This window comes from Meles meles, chromosome 15 (assembly GCF_922984935.1).
Source record: "Meles meles chromosome 15, mMelMel3.1 paternal haplotype, whole genome shotgun sequence".
Lineage (NCBI taxonomy): Eukaryota > Metazoa > Chordata > Mammalia > Carnivora > Mustelidae > Meles > Meles meles.
Genome location: NC_060080.1, coordinates 38,824,324 through 38,838,439, shown reverse-complemented (window position 1 = coordinate 38,838,439; position 14,116 = coordinate 38,824,324). Strand labels below are relative to the sequence as shown.

At 38.2% G+C, this 14,116-nt stretch overlaps 1 protein-coding gene across 1 annotated transcript in view; it reads right to left on the bottom strand.

Annotated features, from left to right (window-relative positions):
- Positions 1-14,116, bottom strand: part of EIF2AK3 (eukaryotic translation initiation factor 2 alpha kinase 3) — a 68,139-nt gene that overhangs the window by 15,082 nt on the left and 38,941 nt on the right. The window contains exons 7-13 of the mRNA XM_045979413.1: positions 12,837-12,977; positions 11,435-11,557; positions 9,841-10,061; positions 9,396-9,508; positions 6,060-6,182; positions 3,813-3,962; positions 1,907-2,684 (exon numbers count right to left, since the gene is read on the bottom strand). Coding sequence (XP_045835369.1) covers positions 1,907-2,684; positions 3,813-3,962; positions 6,060-6,182; positions 9,396-9,508; positions 9,841-10,061; positions 11,435-11,557; positions 12,837-12,977 — 1,649 coding nt within the window. The remainder of the gene's footprint in view (positions 1-1,906; positions 2,685-3,812; positions 3,963-6,059; positions 6,183-9,395; positions 9,509-9,840; positions 10,062-11,434; positions 11,558-12,836; positions 12,978-14,116) is intronic.

Genomic DNA, 14,116 nt, shown 5'->3' with positions numbered 1-14,116 from the left:
ATCTTGGACAGCTGAGTTACATGGACCAATAAATTTCCTTTGGGCTGCAAGCAAAAGATTATTCAAATAAAATGATATGAGTATATAGACTATGTCAGGCATTTTGACAGGAATGTAATAGGGGAACAAAATAAACACAGAAACACAGAACTGAAGGACAAATAATACAAGTGTGATGAGAATTTAAATAAGAAATACCAGGCTCTATGAGGACTCAATATACTTAAGGAACTGTGAAAAGCCCAGCTAGAGTGAAGAGAAGAGACTGGAAGGAAGTCTGGAGAATCAGAGGCTGGAGAGTGCCAATGACAACGACTAAACAAGGTACAAAAGGGGGGGAGGGCCAGAAGGTTTAACATGGAACTCAGAGACTTGAATCAGAGCGAACAGAATGCAGAGCTATTCAAACTGGGAACAGAAATCTTGGAGGTAATTTTTCTGGTACCCTAGAAATTGTTAAAAATAATGTATCATTAAAAAGGAATCAAACTTTCTGGTTTCTAGAAAAACTAGGGGAAAATTAATTTTCTTCCTAGAATTTTTTTGGTGCAGAGACAAACACAGAAAAAAATCTTTATAGACAATGTTGTAGCATTTGACAAATATTCACTAATAGCTCTTTAACATTATAAAATCAGCAGAAGGATACTCATTATCAGTGAAAACATAATTACATTGCCTTTCAACTTGGCATTTTGTATGTATAGTAAGGGCTAAGTGCAAAAAGAATGTGTAAATCAGTTAATAGTTTCTCACCAAATGATAAATGTTTACTAGTCATATAGCTAGCACCCTCTCATGTTAGTATCTGGCTTCCTGGAAGTTAGTTGTTTTCTCCTTTCCAACCAAAAGAAATCATCTCTGAACTTCTCCTTCAATGCAGAATAATTCCTGTCAGTCAGTTTAGACCCACATCAAAATCACGGAAGCACAGTGATTATATATAATTCAATTACAATTACTCCGGAAAATAGGAACTAATTCTAATTCTTGTCCTCCTTATTCCAAACTCAAGGATTAAAAGATGTACAGCTGATATGAGAAAACAATATCCAAGTAGTTACTTTTGTGCCTGAAACAAAAGTTTTTGTGGTTACATGAAACAAAACTGAAAATACTTCAATAATTTAAGCTACTTCCATCAGAAAAGTACTTATATATTTACTGTACATTTACTGATGATCACTATGAGCATACGAAATATGGCAGAAATTAGTCAAGTCAGAGTTCCATATAATTGTTTCAGAAACACATACCTAGAAATGTTGAGTATTTTAGTAAGAATCTTATACAATTTAGCATATCACATTGCCACAATATTCAATATTGTATATACTGAAAACAGAATCAAAGGCTTTAGACCTGCAAACAGTAACCTGGCTATTTGCTTTCTTTCTCCATCCAGCTTCGCATGACCTTGCCCAGGGCCTAAATAGTTCAGGAATAGGGGCAAAAAGCCTGGAGATTTGCCCCAGTTCAGAGCTGGCTACTGAAGGAAACTATGTGTCTCCTTCTACTTGGGTCCCTTTCACCATGCTACCTTGGGGTCCTCGGGAACTTACGTCAGGGTTACCCAAAGCCCTAGGAAAAACAGAGTCTATCGGCTGCTCATGGTGGCTTTGTCTTTTTTAGCTGGAGGACCGGGAATACTTTTTATGGTAAAATGAACATGAACCCATCACAGGAGAGAAGACACGCTCTGCCTCAAGTTTTCACACCACGAGACTTCCTTCTGCAGCAGGTTCCTAGGGCTACTTCCCCGGGCCTCTGCTCCCCCTCTCTGATACCCTTCCTCTCCTTTGCTCTTCAGGGCCCTTCTGTTAAAATCTGACAACGACCGAAAGTACTGCTCTCAATCACAGAGGGTCAGACCGAACCCCTTGAGTGATGTTCCACGAGTACAGACCTTGAGGTCCCTGTGCATGAGCCCTTTACTGTGCAGAAACTCCACCGCCTCCGCGATCTGCAGGAAGATGAGCAGACACGCGCTCCTCTCCCTTTCCTCTAGGGTGCACCGGCTGTTCAGCCAGTCTTTGAGGTTTTCCTTTCTGCAGAGCTGCATCTGAATGTAAAGATACACCTTCGGGGAACTGGGCTGGAGCTTTTCCGCGGTGTTTTTAGTGAGATCTAAACTTAAAGTGGTGGGTCTGGGAGGAGAAACAGAGAACGTAGGTTCAGAAGAAGACTGGCTACTGGAAGGCTCGAGGGCAGTTAGTTTATTAGTGCAGTGGTTGCCCAGATGCAGTCGCTTCGTTCTGAGCTCTTCTTTACTGGATGCGTTATCACAGCCAGAATCTTCAAATACTATAGAAGAGGATGTTCTCTCCCTTGACCTTTCATAAGGAGAAGTTCCAGAAGGACACAGTTCGAAGGAGTGACCCTCGTCATGGCCGTCCAGAGTACCATCTCCCGCATCGCAGTCTGTAAGGCAGCTGTCCCGGAGGTTGCATGCGGCATCTGCGGACTCACTGCTGTCCCCGTGGTCCGTTCCTAAAAATTCCAGCGGAGAGAACTGGCTCTCGGAAGAACTCGTCTGGCCACAGGAAATCCCTACTGAAAAAGACCTCCTTTGTGAAGAAGGAGCTATGATTTCAATATGTTCCTTTGTAGAGAAAGGATCCACTTGGCGTATCTTAACTGATGGGGCATCCATTGGACTAGGAGAGCTGAGTGGCCAGTCTGTGCTGAAGGTGGGACAGACACAAAGGGAAGAGAGGGCATATGTGCTGATTAAATGATCTGAACCACAATCTTTATTCCAAAAGCTTTATCCATAAGAAAGCCAGTACCAAATGACATACAACACACAGAAGAAATAAAAAACGTACTATAGGAGACAAAGAATATTATATGCCATTCATTGCTTCTAAAAAATTTCAACTGGAAAGCTTAATTTTAGACTTGAAATAGTTACGTGGGACTGTCATGCCAGAGCAGCCAGGGCCTTTATGCAAAACACAAAGCCCTGAGAGACAGCCAAGGACAGGACTCCTCAGGGGCCACGGTTCCGAAGCCCTTATCTGATTTAGGGCAGCAGTGACCAGGGCCCTGAGCCATGGGGCCACCTCACTTGGATCTTCCGTGGTTTGGCTACTGACTGTGTCTGTAAATGTCATCTGGACAAGTTACTACATGTGGGTCTAGGGCTGTGTTCGGTATTTTAGGCAGGAATTTTACTCCCAATTATTTGGTAAACAGCCTATATGCAGCCTGCTTCCTCTCTGTTCTCATTTACTCATTTTTAAAACAGCCTTCCTTCCTATAGCAGAGCATACTTAATATGGGCATTATCTTTAGGTTGCCCAAGTTTAAGTATTTTTAACCGCAAATAGCTTTAAACTAGTTTTTTTTTAATTGTGTCAAGTTAGTTACCATAGAAAATATCATTAGTTTTTGATGCAGTGTTTCAAAATTGTTTGCTTTAAACTAGTTTAATAGTTTTAAAGGAGTTGTAAACTGTTAACTACTGAGAAACTGAAAATCGAAAATAAAAAAATGGTAACAAAAGCAGATAGAACCTCTTAAAAAGAAAGCCACACTGTAAATCCCTTAGCAATGTATAATTCATACAGCCCTATCTACAAATCATTTTTCAAATTCATAGTCTAAAATACAAACTTTTCTTTATTTTACGTAAACTTTTCAATTAACAAGTGGCTGTAGAATGTTCCAAAACATGACAGAGAACAAAATTTTTTTCTTAAATAAGCAAAACTCATCTCTAGTTATAGAGGTGATATTTTGTTCACATAAGCAAAAAAACTAGCTTTAAAAAAAGTACTAGATTTTAAGTCTATGTCTAACCAAGTTACCTTTCATCTTTCAGCCAAATTTCATCCATTTTTTCTTGCCACTTTTCTGGTGGGGCTTCCAACCAAGCATTGAAATACCTAACAATCCCTGGATGGTCAAGCTTGGCTAAGGCTTTCACTTCCCGCATTACCTTTTCCCGAGCCAACTCCCTGAAATACAGAGAAAAAGACAACACCAGAGGTCACTCTTACTTGAAAAAGTAATCATATTTTTGGTGAGAAATAAGAAAATAAAATTCTCTCTTGAATCTAAAACTAGGAACAGATGACTTTGCCTTAGTGGCACAATTCTAAAAAGCCATACAGTAGGTTTTAAAAACATGTATTTTAGGATTATTTTTTCTTCTTTTAGAAGTAAGTGCTATGAACACATTGCCTCATTCAAATAAACTTTCCTGGATGACTAAAAATGAATGACTATAGACCACTAAAGATACAAAGACCATTTAATGTTTGTTAATTCAATAGGGGGAATGAATAGGTACAAGTGAACTATTCAGAAAAGAGAGCTCAGGAGGACAGCTCAGGAGGATGGAGAATGACCATACTTGGTACATATGTAACTGGTGCATATTACCATCCAAAAAACCTGTATTAGCATGTTTATTTGTTCAAAGCAAGCCTCAAATACTGAAGTCTACGTTAGACAATGAAGTCTGGTTAGAAAAGCATCCAGATTTGATTTTCTGCTTTGATAGTTTTTCTGGTGGATCTAATCTCACATTTCTAGGGATCCCACTAACTCTTCTCTATATCACCTTCAAGTGCTTTTCCTTGAGCCTTTGTCAGGTCATTTTGTGTAGTGCCATCCCTCTGCTACACTCTGTCGAGTGAGTGACAGCCTTCTCTTGAATACCCAGCACAAATGTCACCACCTCCAAAAAGCTTGCCTTCTTCAATTTCAGTTACATCTGCACTTTTTCAAGAGAAGTTATTTACTATTCTAAGACCCCAAGTCACAACCATTATTGCACTGCAGTTATTTGTGTATATATCCAAAAGCCTAAAGAGTTATTCGTTCTTGGAGGCAAAAGCTTTGTTTAATTTCATATCCTATGTGGTGCCTGCATATATGAATACTTAAAGTACTCAAAATTATATACCAAGGAAAAGAATTAGTCCCAAGGAGAAAAATTAGTACATAAAATCCCCCCAGTCTTGTGTCCCTGACAGACTGTTTAACTACCAGTTACAAAGACAACAAAGCAGTCAGTGCACATTTAATCAAGAATCGATAGGAACTTACGGGTGCCTGGGTGGCTCAGTCAGTTAAGTGTTTGCCTTCGGCTCAGGTCATGATCAGGGTCCTGAGATTGAGCCCCGTATCAGGTTCCCTGCTTAGTGGGAGTATGCTTCTCCTCTCCCTCTGCCCCTTCTCCCTGCTCTTGCTCTCTCTCCCTCACTCTCTCTCAAATGAATAAATAAAAAATATTTTTAAAAAATCAACAGGAGCTTTCTAAAATAGATGGCGAATTCATTACTCAAAGCCCATCATCTTAAGCATGACATTGTTCTGAGTTAGAAATGCTACTTCTAGGAATCTATCCTATGAAAACAGACCTGGTCAAAAATTTATATAAAAGATGGACACTATGAAGATGTTTTTAACTGCAACAAATTTGAAACCCAAATTTTAACAATAAGAAACAGTTAAACAAAATATTTCACATGTATCAACTGGACTATTATCCAGCCATAAAATACTTTCAGTTTATTTTAGCATGTATACTCTTAGCCTATCGTTGGCATGGAAATCGCCAAGGATACAATAAAGGAAGTGACAGATTAAACTGTACTGTATTGTTAACTATGCTACTATCTAGGTAAATTTATGATCAGAAAAAAATAAAAGGAAATACCCAAAAATGGTAATAGTGAGCATTACTAGGAAGAGAAGGCACAGATGATTTTTAATACTTTTCCCTATTTTCCACAATATATGGATTGTTTTTAAATGGTGCTACATAGTAAATATGAGAGTCATCGTAAAACCACTTTGGAAAAGTCCTGAATGTTTAAGAATCAAAAATAAGGGCATATTTTTTTAAGTCGAGGAAAAGCAATCTAAATACATCACCCCTTTTCGATGGCTGGTTACCTGGTGGTGCTTAGAAGCTAAGGTTCAGAAGGTCAGAAATGATGTTTTCTATAGGATGTACAGACTATAGCAAGAAGGACATATTGCCTAAGAGATGAGCAATATGGCGCAAGTTGCAAGCCCACCCCACTAACAACACTCTCCCTTACCTGTTGGGGAGACGGATTCTCTTGATAGCATAATTGCAGTCATCTACTTTGTTTCTGGCTTCAAAGACGACTCCAAATCCACCACGACCCATGCACTGAACCGGTTCAAAATCTGTTAGATAGCTTAAAAAGAAAAAAGAAAAAAAAGAAAAAAAAGGTGGTTCAATCTTACTTTATGATATATAAAGAGTACATAGACTCAGTAAGTCTCATAAAACTTACTTTAATAGATTGTAGTTTAAATTCGACTACTAGCATTCTTTGTTCTTCTGTTTATATAAATGAAGCAAACCCATTCTAACTTTTTCCTAGGAAATTTATAAAAAATAAAAAAAGCTACTGTTTATTGGGAATTGCTTGTTAATCACTTGTTTTTATAGCAACTGTACTACTGATCTAACCTGTCCAGCACTTTCCATCACCTACCAAAATATTTTATCCTCATTCTCTAAACTTTTGCCTTCTGTCACATTTTGCACTCAATTAGAAAAACACAGCTAGGGACATCTGGATGGCTCCGTCAGTTAAGCATCCTGCTCTTGGCTTCGGCTCAGGTGCTGATCTCAGGGTCTTGGGATCAAGCTCATGTCAGGCTTTGCATTCAGTGGGGAATCTGCTTGAGGACTCTCTCTCTCTCTTTATCTCCCTCTGTCTGTCCCCCCACTCCCTACTCCCACCTGTTGCGTGCACACTCTTCCTCAAATAAATAAATAAATCTAAAAAAAAAAAAGAAAAGAAAAAGCACAGCTTAATTTTATGTCAGTCTCTATAAATTTTATGGAAAAAATGTAATCGATCCTATTAAGTATTTTTTTTTTCTTTTAGCCAGAAATCTTTCTAGGAACCAAAGCTGTGTGGAACCAGCTGGGTGGCTTCATGAGTCAGTGTGCTCACCACCAGAGGAATTCAGACAGAAGCTAACTCCACATCTGTGACTTACAGGCTGACATACACATTGTAGCCTCGTCTCCCTTCCGCGCCTGACTTCTTCACTCGGCGCTCCAGATTCCAGCCGATTGCACCAGGCTCTCTCCCAGCTTTGGGGCTTTTGCTTCTGTTATTTGCTCTACTGAGATGGCCTACTTCTTTGTACTTAACGGACCTCTGTTTTTCCTTCATTCTGGAACCTTCCTAGAGCAGTCTCAATGTTCTCATAGCACTTTGCACATAGTTTTTTGAACTATTTAAACATAATCTCAATAGCTTGCAGCTATTTGTACACAGCTCACTCTCCCCGCTGCCACTGTATTGTGGGGGCCTTGTGTGCAGGAAGGCATTCATGCTTCTTTTTGTACTTCCAGAGCTTGGCCTTTCCTGGCAAGTGGAAGGTCTAACAAATCTCAGTCAAATAATATATGAAAAAATAAATGAATGCATGCACGCTCTGGAAGTTGTTCTTCCAGTCATATGGGGGGAGAACTGAATTCGATTATCTTTACTGTCTCTCAAAAGGCTAAGTTTATTACTTTAGGATTTGCACACTCATATTCATTTAGTAGTTGGCTCAGCTGGTTACAGCACAGAGCTGGGGAGAGGCAATCGATCCCAATCCTCTGTGGGCCAATTACCTTCACAGAAGATGAAGAATGATAATCTGTGTCCCTAAAAATAGCTAGTCAAGGCTCTTTGGTACAGATCCATCTCCCCAACTACAAAGCTCATGAAATTCACATCCTACTCCTGCAGGGCCAATTGCATTATTGTCCTATATTAAAGAAAATGAATATGTCTTCTGAAAAGAGAGACATCTTATATATGATTATAGACTCTATAAAATGAAAGTATCATCTTGCCGAAGGTCCCAACTGACGATGACCAAGTTGAGACTTGAATTCATGACTGAACCCAGAGCTCAGGTTCTTCATGATGCCCACCATATAGCAGGCATTCAATAAACATTAGGCATTAGCATAGAGCCGCCTGGATTTGAAAAACAATCAACTATACTTGCCACATTGAATAAAGTGAAAGGAAAACTAAATTGAATTCAATTGCAGAGTACATTATTCCAGTTCTCCTCACAAGAGCCTTATAGATGTAAGTTTATTCATTCCACCTACTCCTCCCTGTCTTTACCTAACTCTCCCTTACTCACAATTTAAGGTTCAATGAACATGTGACCTCAGGTATGATGCCCTCTTGAATCATCACAACCAGTGACTAAGTCACTTAGTTTGCCGCTTTTTTCTTAGCTGTTTGTTTAGTCCAGTATTATCTTCCCTCATAGACTTTAAGCCCCTCTAGCACAGGCCCCGTCTTTTTATTTCTCCCAAAGCCAGAAATAAATGTCCTGCGCTCGGATGTTCAGAGTAAATGCTGAATGACCCGTGAATGGCTTCAGTGGCGGATTACCTTTGAGAGTTGTCAGGTCCCTAGTTTCTCCCTCTCTCTGCCTGCTGCTATTGCGGGCCACTGACATAATTAGTCAGCATCTTTATCAGAAAGGGTACTAAAGCCTTTGCCATTTCTTAGTCACCTGGTAAATTCTGCTCTGGGAAACTTGTAGCCAAAACAAATGGATTACAGTCAATTCTCAGCTTGTGATAATACAGTATGAATGTAGCTTAGATAAATTATGTCTACACATCATCTAAGTATCACACATTTTTTCACTGTAATTTTCAGTCTTTTCTGTCATAAAACCATTACCCTAGATATTAAGCAGTAAGGTTCTGTATCTCTTCCTTGTCCCCATATCACCAAGCACTAAGTATGATATCAAAACAAAGGGAAAATGTAGGAATAAACCATGTAATATGAAAAGGGAAACACAGCACCACTTCCTGTACCACAAAGCATAAAAACCAGTATGCCTGACCAATGCTAACAGATTCTCTACTTTTATTTTACCTTCAAATTATTTGCATTGCCTACTTTTTATGTGACTCACCTCCCTCTTCTAATTTAAAAATGACCTACTGGTGTATTTCCCCCCATTTTTCTACTTCTTATCTAGACAGAATAAAGACTAAATAAATAATTGAAGATTAAGTAACATATAGAGATTTAATCATACTCTAATAACACAGTAATAATTTGGTTCTGTTCATACCAAGCCCAGTACACAGCACACCTTCAATAATAAAGTTATCTGAATAAGAACTTAATCTTGAACTTCTGTAACACTATTTTTATACCTCTTAGGGTAAATATCGCTGTGAATAAATTTAAGTTACTTCAGGGCTAAGTCTATGTTTTACTTCCCTGGATATTGACACATTAAAGGAAAAGTTAAACAAGATCTTAATGTAGAGGTCATTTCTTCCTTGATTCAAACAGCTGTCCCCAGAAGCTGTAGCACACACGTACATACTTTATATACGACAAGACTCTTACCGTGATACATATCCAGAAATTTTTATGTCATTCCAGCTACTGTCCTTAGCTTCTCCATTGACAGAATCATATTTACTTTCAGTTTGGCACTGAGTTTCAGATTCCTTCCTTTGCTAATAAGGTGGGGGAAAAAAATCACTATCAAAGCTGAACTGCAGTTAGCTAACAATCATAAGCTATAAAATAACATTTAAAAAAAAATAAATAACAGGGACAAAAAGAAAAGAATTATAAGAACACAGAATACAGCAGAAGTGCCATGGGAGGGGTGAAGGCCAGATGGGAACAGGTTGGGAAGTGAAGGGGTGGTAAGTCAGGAGAGATGAGAGGATGGGTAACACTGACTTCACGGTGAAACCTACGTAAATGTCCCCTTAGCCCCCACCACACACATACACTATTCTCCCAACACTCAAAATATGTTAGATTCTGAAAAATGTCTTACTCTGTGAGGATGAGGATGGAAAAGTCTACGCACGATAAAAGTTGTTGCTATGATACAAAACAGAATAGTTCCAACTATTTCTTTCCACCAGTGTAAGAGAAGGACAGGATCCTTTTTGCGAATGTTCTTGTTGTAATTTGTGTTATCGAGGAATCGGACTGTGATCTGTGTGCTCCGTTTGCTCCTCTCCCTCTTGTAATATGGTAGATAATAACCATTATCTTCAAAAACAAACATAAAAATACACATAAAAACAAAAAAAACCCACACAAAAATAAAAGATTATTTTTTAAAAAAGATAAACCAATACAGCATCTCCTTTAGTTATTAAAAATTATGTATTTTCCTGTCACTTCTATTACTAATTCCTTTTATTAAAGTTTCATCTCTTCCTTAGCACTTTTCAATAGCCTCATTACCCTACTTTTTCTTTTTTCCTACAAAACATATTTTCCTTTATTCCATAGCACCATAGCTTTTTTTTGTACTGAATAATAAGACTAGCAAAAAACTTTAAGGGCCACCTTATTTGTTACCTCATTAATAATCCAGTTCTTCAAATGCAAGAAAGAATTAGGCAGTACTCAATCTTCCTTCAAGGTTTGTAAGCTTTACTCTCATTTGGCAACAATGATATAAATTTTACCATAAATTATTCTTTGCAAACTCAGAAAAAAACTGCTCTAACAGTCTCCTTGGTTCATTTCAAGCTGTCAAAAGGAGGCTGTCCTAGAAAGAGGCCTGCCTGTTTGGCTTCTATTTTGTAGTACGTGGACAGACTACATAATTCTCTCTTATCTTGTATTTGGATCAGCATCAGATAAAGACTGTTGCTTCTAGGTCAGAGTCCTGTGTTTTTGTCAATTTAAATTTTACAATAACTTCCCATTATTGGCGTCTAAGGTGAACCCTTAAGGAGTCTCTTTTTGTCTAACGAAGATCTGACAGGTTTTTTTTTATATCTAACTATTCAAAGTCCTTCCATGGCTGAATGCATCCTAACTTTAAATACCCTGGAATGTATTTCCGGTCAAATTTCACCTACTCTTGACTTTTGCACTAATTTCTCTTGTTGGAGGACAAAATTAAAATCCCCTCATTTTATAGTGTTTTCTTTTAGCATTATAGGAAACACCTATTTTCTTCATTACTCAGGCTGATATTATATAGATTACATTAAACAGGCTGATAACTAAATGAAAGCTAATCACAAGAATTAATGCTTACTGAACACTTACTATTTGCCAGACACAGTGCTAGTTAAGATTATACATACATTATCTCATTTAGAAGTTATAACAATCCAATAAGTAAATATCAGGATTACTATCCTTGCTTTACAGATGAAGGAACCACGACGCAGTAAGTTAGGTGTGCCCAACCTAGCATGTGGCAAAACTGGGATTTGAACCCTGGCAATCTAACTCTGGAATTCACCCCTTTGGCCACCATTCATACTATTCCTCCGAGGATATTTTCAACCTTCCAAATGACTACCGTTCATTTGAATTCTACTAATTAATTTCAAATTAATAAATAAACTAAGAGGAAAAATGAAACACAGCATTTTCAATGCAAGCTTCATCACACTTACCATACGGGTACTGCAAGATTGAAAGTGCGCCATTACTGTACTCTTCATGAGAAAACTTATCGTTACTAAGACATTTGTCAAATTCATCAGACCCTACCAAGACAGGAGTTCTGGAAGGAGAATCTAAAAGAAAATGGTAAAATCTTAACTGTTAAAACTTCAGTGAAAATGCATGTACTTCATCCATTCAAAAAAACAGGTTTTCAACCACAGTTCTGTTCAAATATGTTAAGTAAATGGCTCAAGGTTCCTTCCCCTTGAAAAGCAGTCTTTTAGTGGGTTAAAGCCTCTGCCTTTGGCTCAGGTCATGATCCCAGGGTTCTGGGATGGAGCCCTGCATCAGACTCCCTGCTGAGCAGAGAGCCTGCCTCCTCCTCTCTCTCTGCCTACTTGTGATCTGTCTGTCAAATAAATAAATAAAATCTTTAAAAAAAAAAAAAAGTAGTCTTGTAGAGAAGATGAGTCATTTAAATAAGTAATTAAAATAGGATGTGACATATGCAGTAAAAACCCTATGCAAACTATGGAAAGATAACTGAAGGAAATAGGGCTTACTATTTGACTTCAACTCATTTAAATGTCTCAAAGAATATGATGTAATAACCAGATAATGTTTCATAAATATTCTTAAAAAATTTTTTTTATTGAGTAACAGAGAGAGAGAGCATGTGGGTGAGCACAGGGGGTGGGGAGAGGGTGAGGGAGCGAAAGAATCTCAGGCAGGCTCCATGCCCAGCACAGAGCCCAAAGTGGGGCTCAATCCCAGAACCCTGAGATCATGACCCAAGCCAAAATCAAGAGTTGGAAACTCAACCAACTGAGTCTCCAGTGCCCTTGCTTCATAAATATGAAACAGGTGCCCCTGTTCCATAAATATTCTTAAATATGTTAAGAGCTAAATGATACTTAGTCATAGTCAGCGAATGGTTAAGAGTATTCCTATGTTGTCTAGAGAAATACTTTATTAACACTGATTTCTTTAGAAGCAGTTTTGTTTTTTTTTTAAAGATTTTTATTTATTTATTTGTCAGAGAGAGAGAGAGAGAGCGAGCACAGGCAGACAGAGTGGCAGGCAGAGACAGAGAGAGAAGCAGGCTCCCCGCCGAGCACGGAGCCCGATGTGGGACTCGATCCCAGGACGCTGGGATCATGACCTGAGCCGAAGGCAGCCGCTTAACCAACTGAGCCACCCAGGCGTCCCGAAGCAGCTGCTGTTTTAATGAAATCAATCTGTAAAAGATAATTCGAATCCCCTGACATCTGAAATACCTTCCTAGTGTGTCAGAAAATAAAGAGTATGTAACAGTTGTAATCTCTGTGGTATTCAATACTAGGACAAAGATAGTCATGATAAGGCCTCTGAACACCTCAATAATATTACAAAAGTTCATAATTCACTTACGAATTAAGGGTTTCCATTTGATTGTTGGCAAAGGCATAATTGCATTCTCATTATTGACAGATTCCAAGGCCTTGGGACTTGTAGGAAACTTTTCTGAAATTCTGACTGATGACTGCAGATACAGCTGACCTCGGAACATTCCTGAATCAATGAGAACATTGTCAATTATATTTAGAATCAAGCACCATTTTTTTTCAAAAAGGTTCATTTTCATTTAGTACAGTTAGATTCATTCATTATTTCTTCATGTGCTTCATAACTCTTTTCAAAGAAGAATCTGGTCTCAAATACTCGAATGCAACTCAAAGGTTATTTAGCAAAAATAGGAAAGGAAAGTTATACACAAGTTACAATGTTTCTCACTAAATAGTAATTGTCAATAGTTACTGGAACACTTCCAGTAAGGAAGTTCAAAGAAATCAATGGACACTTATAAAACTAACAGCTTAGATGAAGTAACTTTCTTTTTAAGGAAACCAAAACACCTGTAATTCCAGAGGTACTGCTAACACATCAGTTAAATACTATCATGATACATGTGTGACGTATTATTCTTCCAAATGCTTGCATTTGGGATTTGAGATTTGAGGAGTGGGTAGCACACTGACAGAGCTTAAAAGAATTTTATGAATATCTGACCACCAACACTAGTGCAAATAATGAGACTCAAAGGTTCACAAATTTTATTTTGTAAAGGCCTCCAATTGCCCAGGCACACAAGAATTTTGTTACTATTTTTCAGATAAGTTGTAAAGATACATAGAAAAAAAAACATAATCTTTAAGGGGGGGCAAATTGACATAGATGCAAATACAAATGTAGAAAGTTTTAGAATCTGAGGATATATGAGTAATTCACAGCATGTTGTATCATGGAAACAGTTCTTTTTTTTTTTTTTTTTAAATATTTTATTTATTTGACAGAGAGAAATCACAACTAGGCAGAGAGGCAGGCAGAGAGAGAGGAGGAAGCAGGCTCCCCGCAGAGCAGAGAGCCCGATGTGGGGCTCGATCCCAGGACCCTGGGATCATGACCTGAGCCGAAGGCAGAGGCTTTAACCCACTGAGCCACCCAGGTGCCCCCATGGAAACATTTCTAAGCCTAACATTTCTAGGGTCTCAGAGGAAAAGAATATACCAGAGTAATTCAAAGTTTCAGAACTGGATAAATGGAAAAAACCCAGCAGGAATGGAAATCAAAGTATAAATCTTAAGGGCAATCTAAGCCAGGGGATGTATTTAGGAATTAAAACTGCTATAGGCATACTTGAGGTAGAAAAG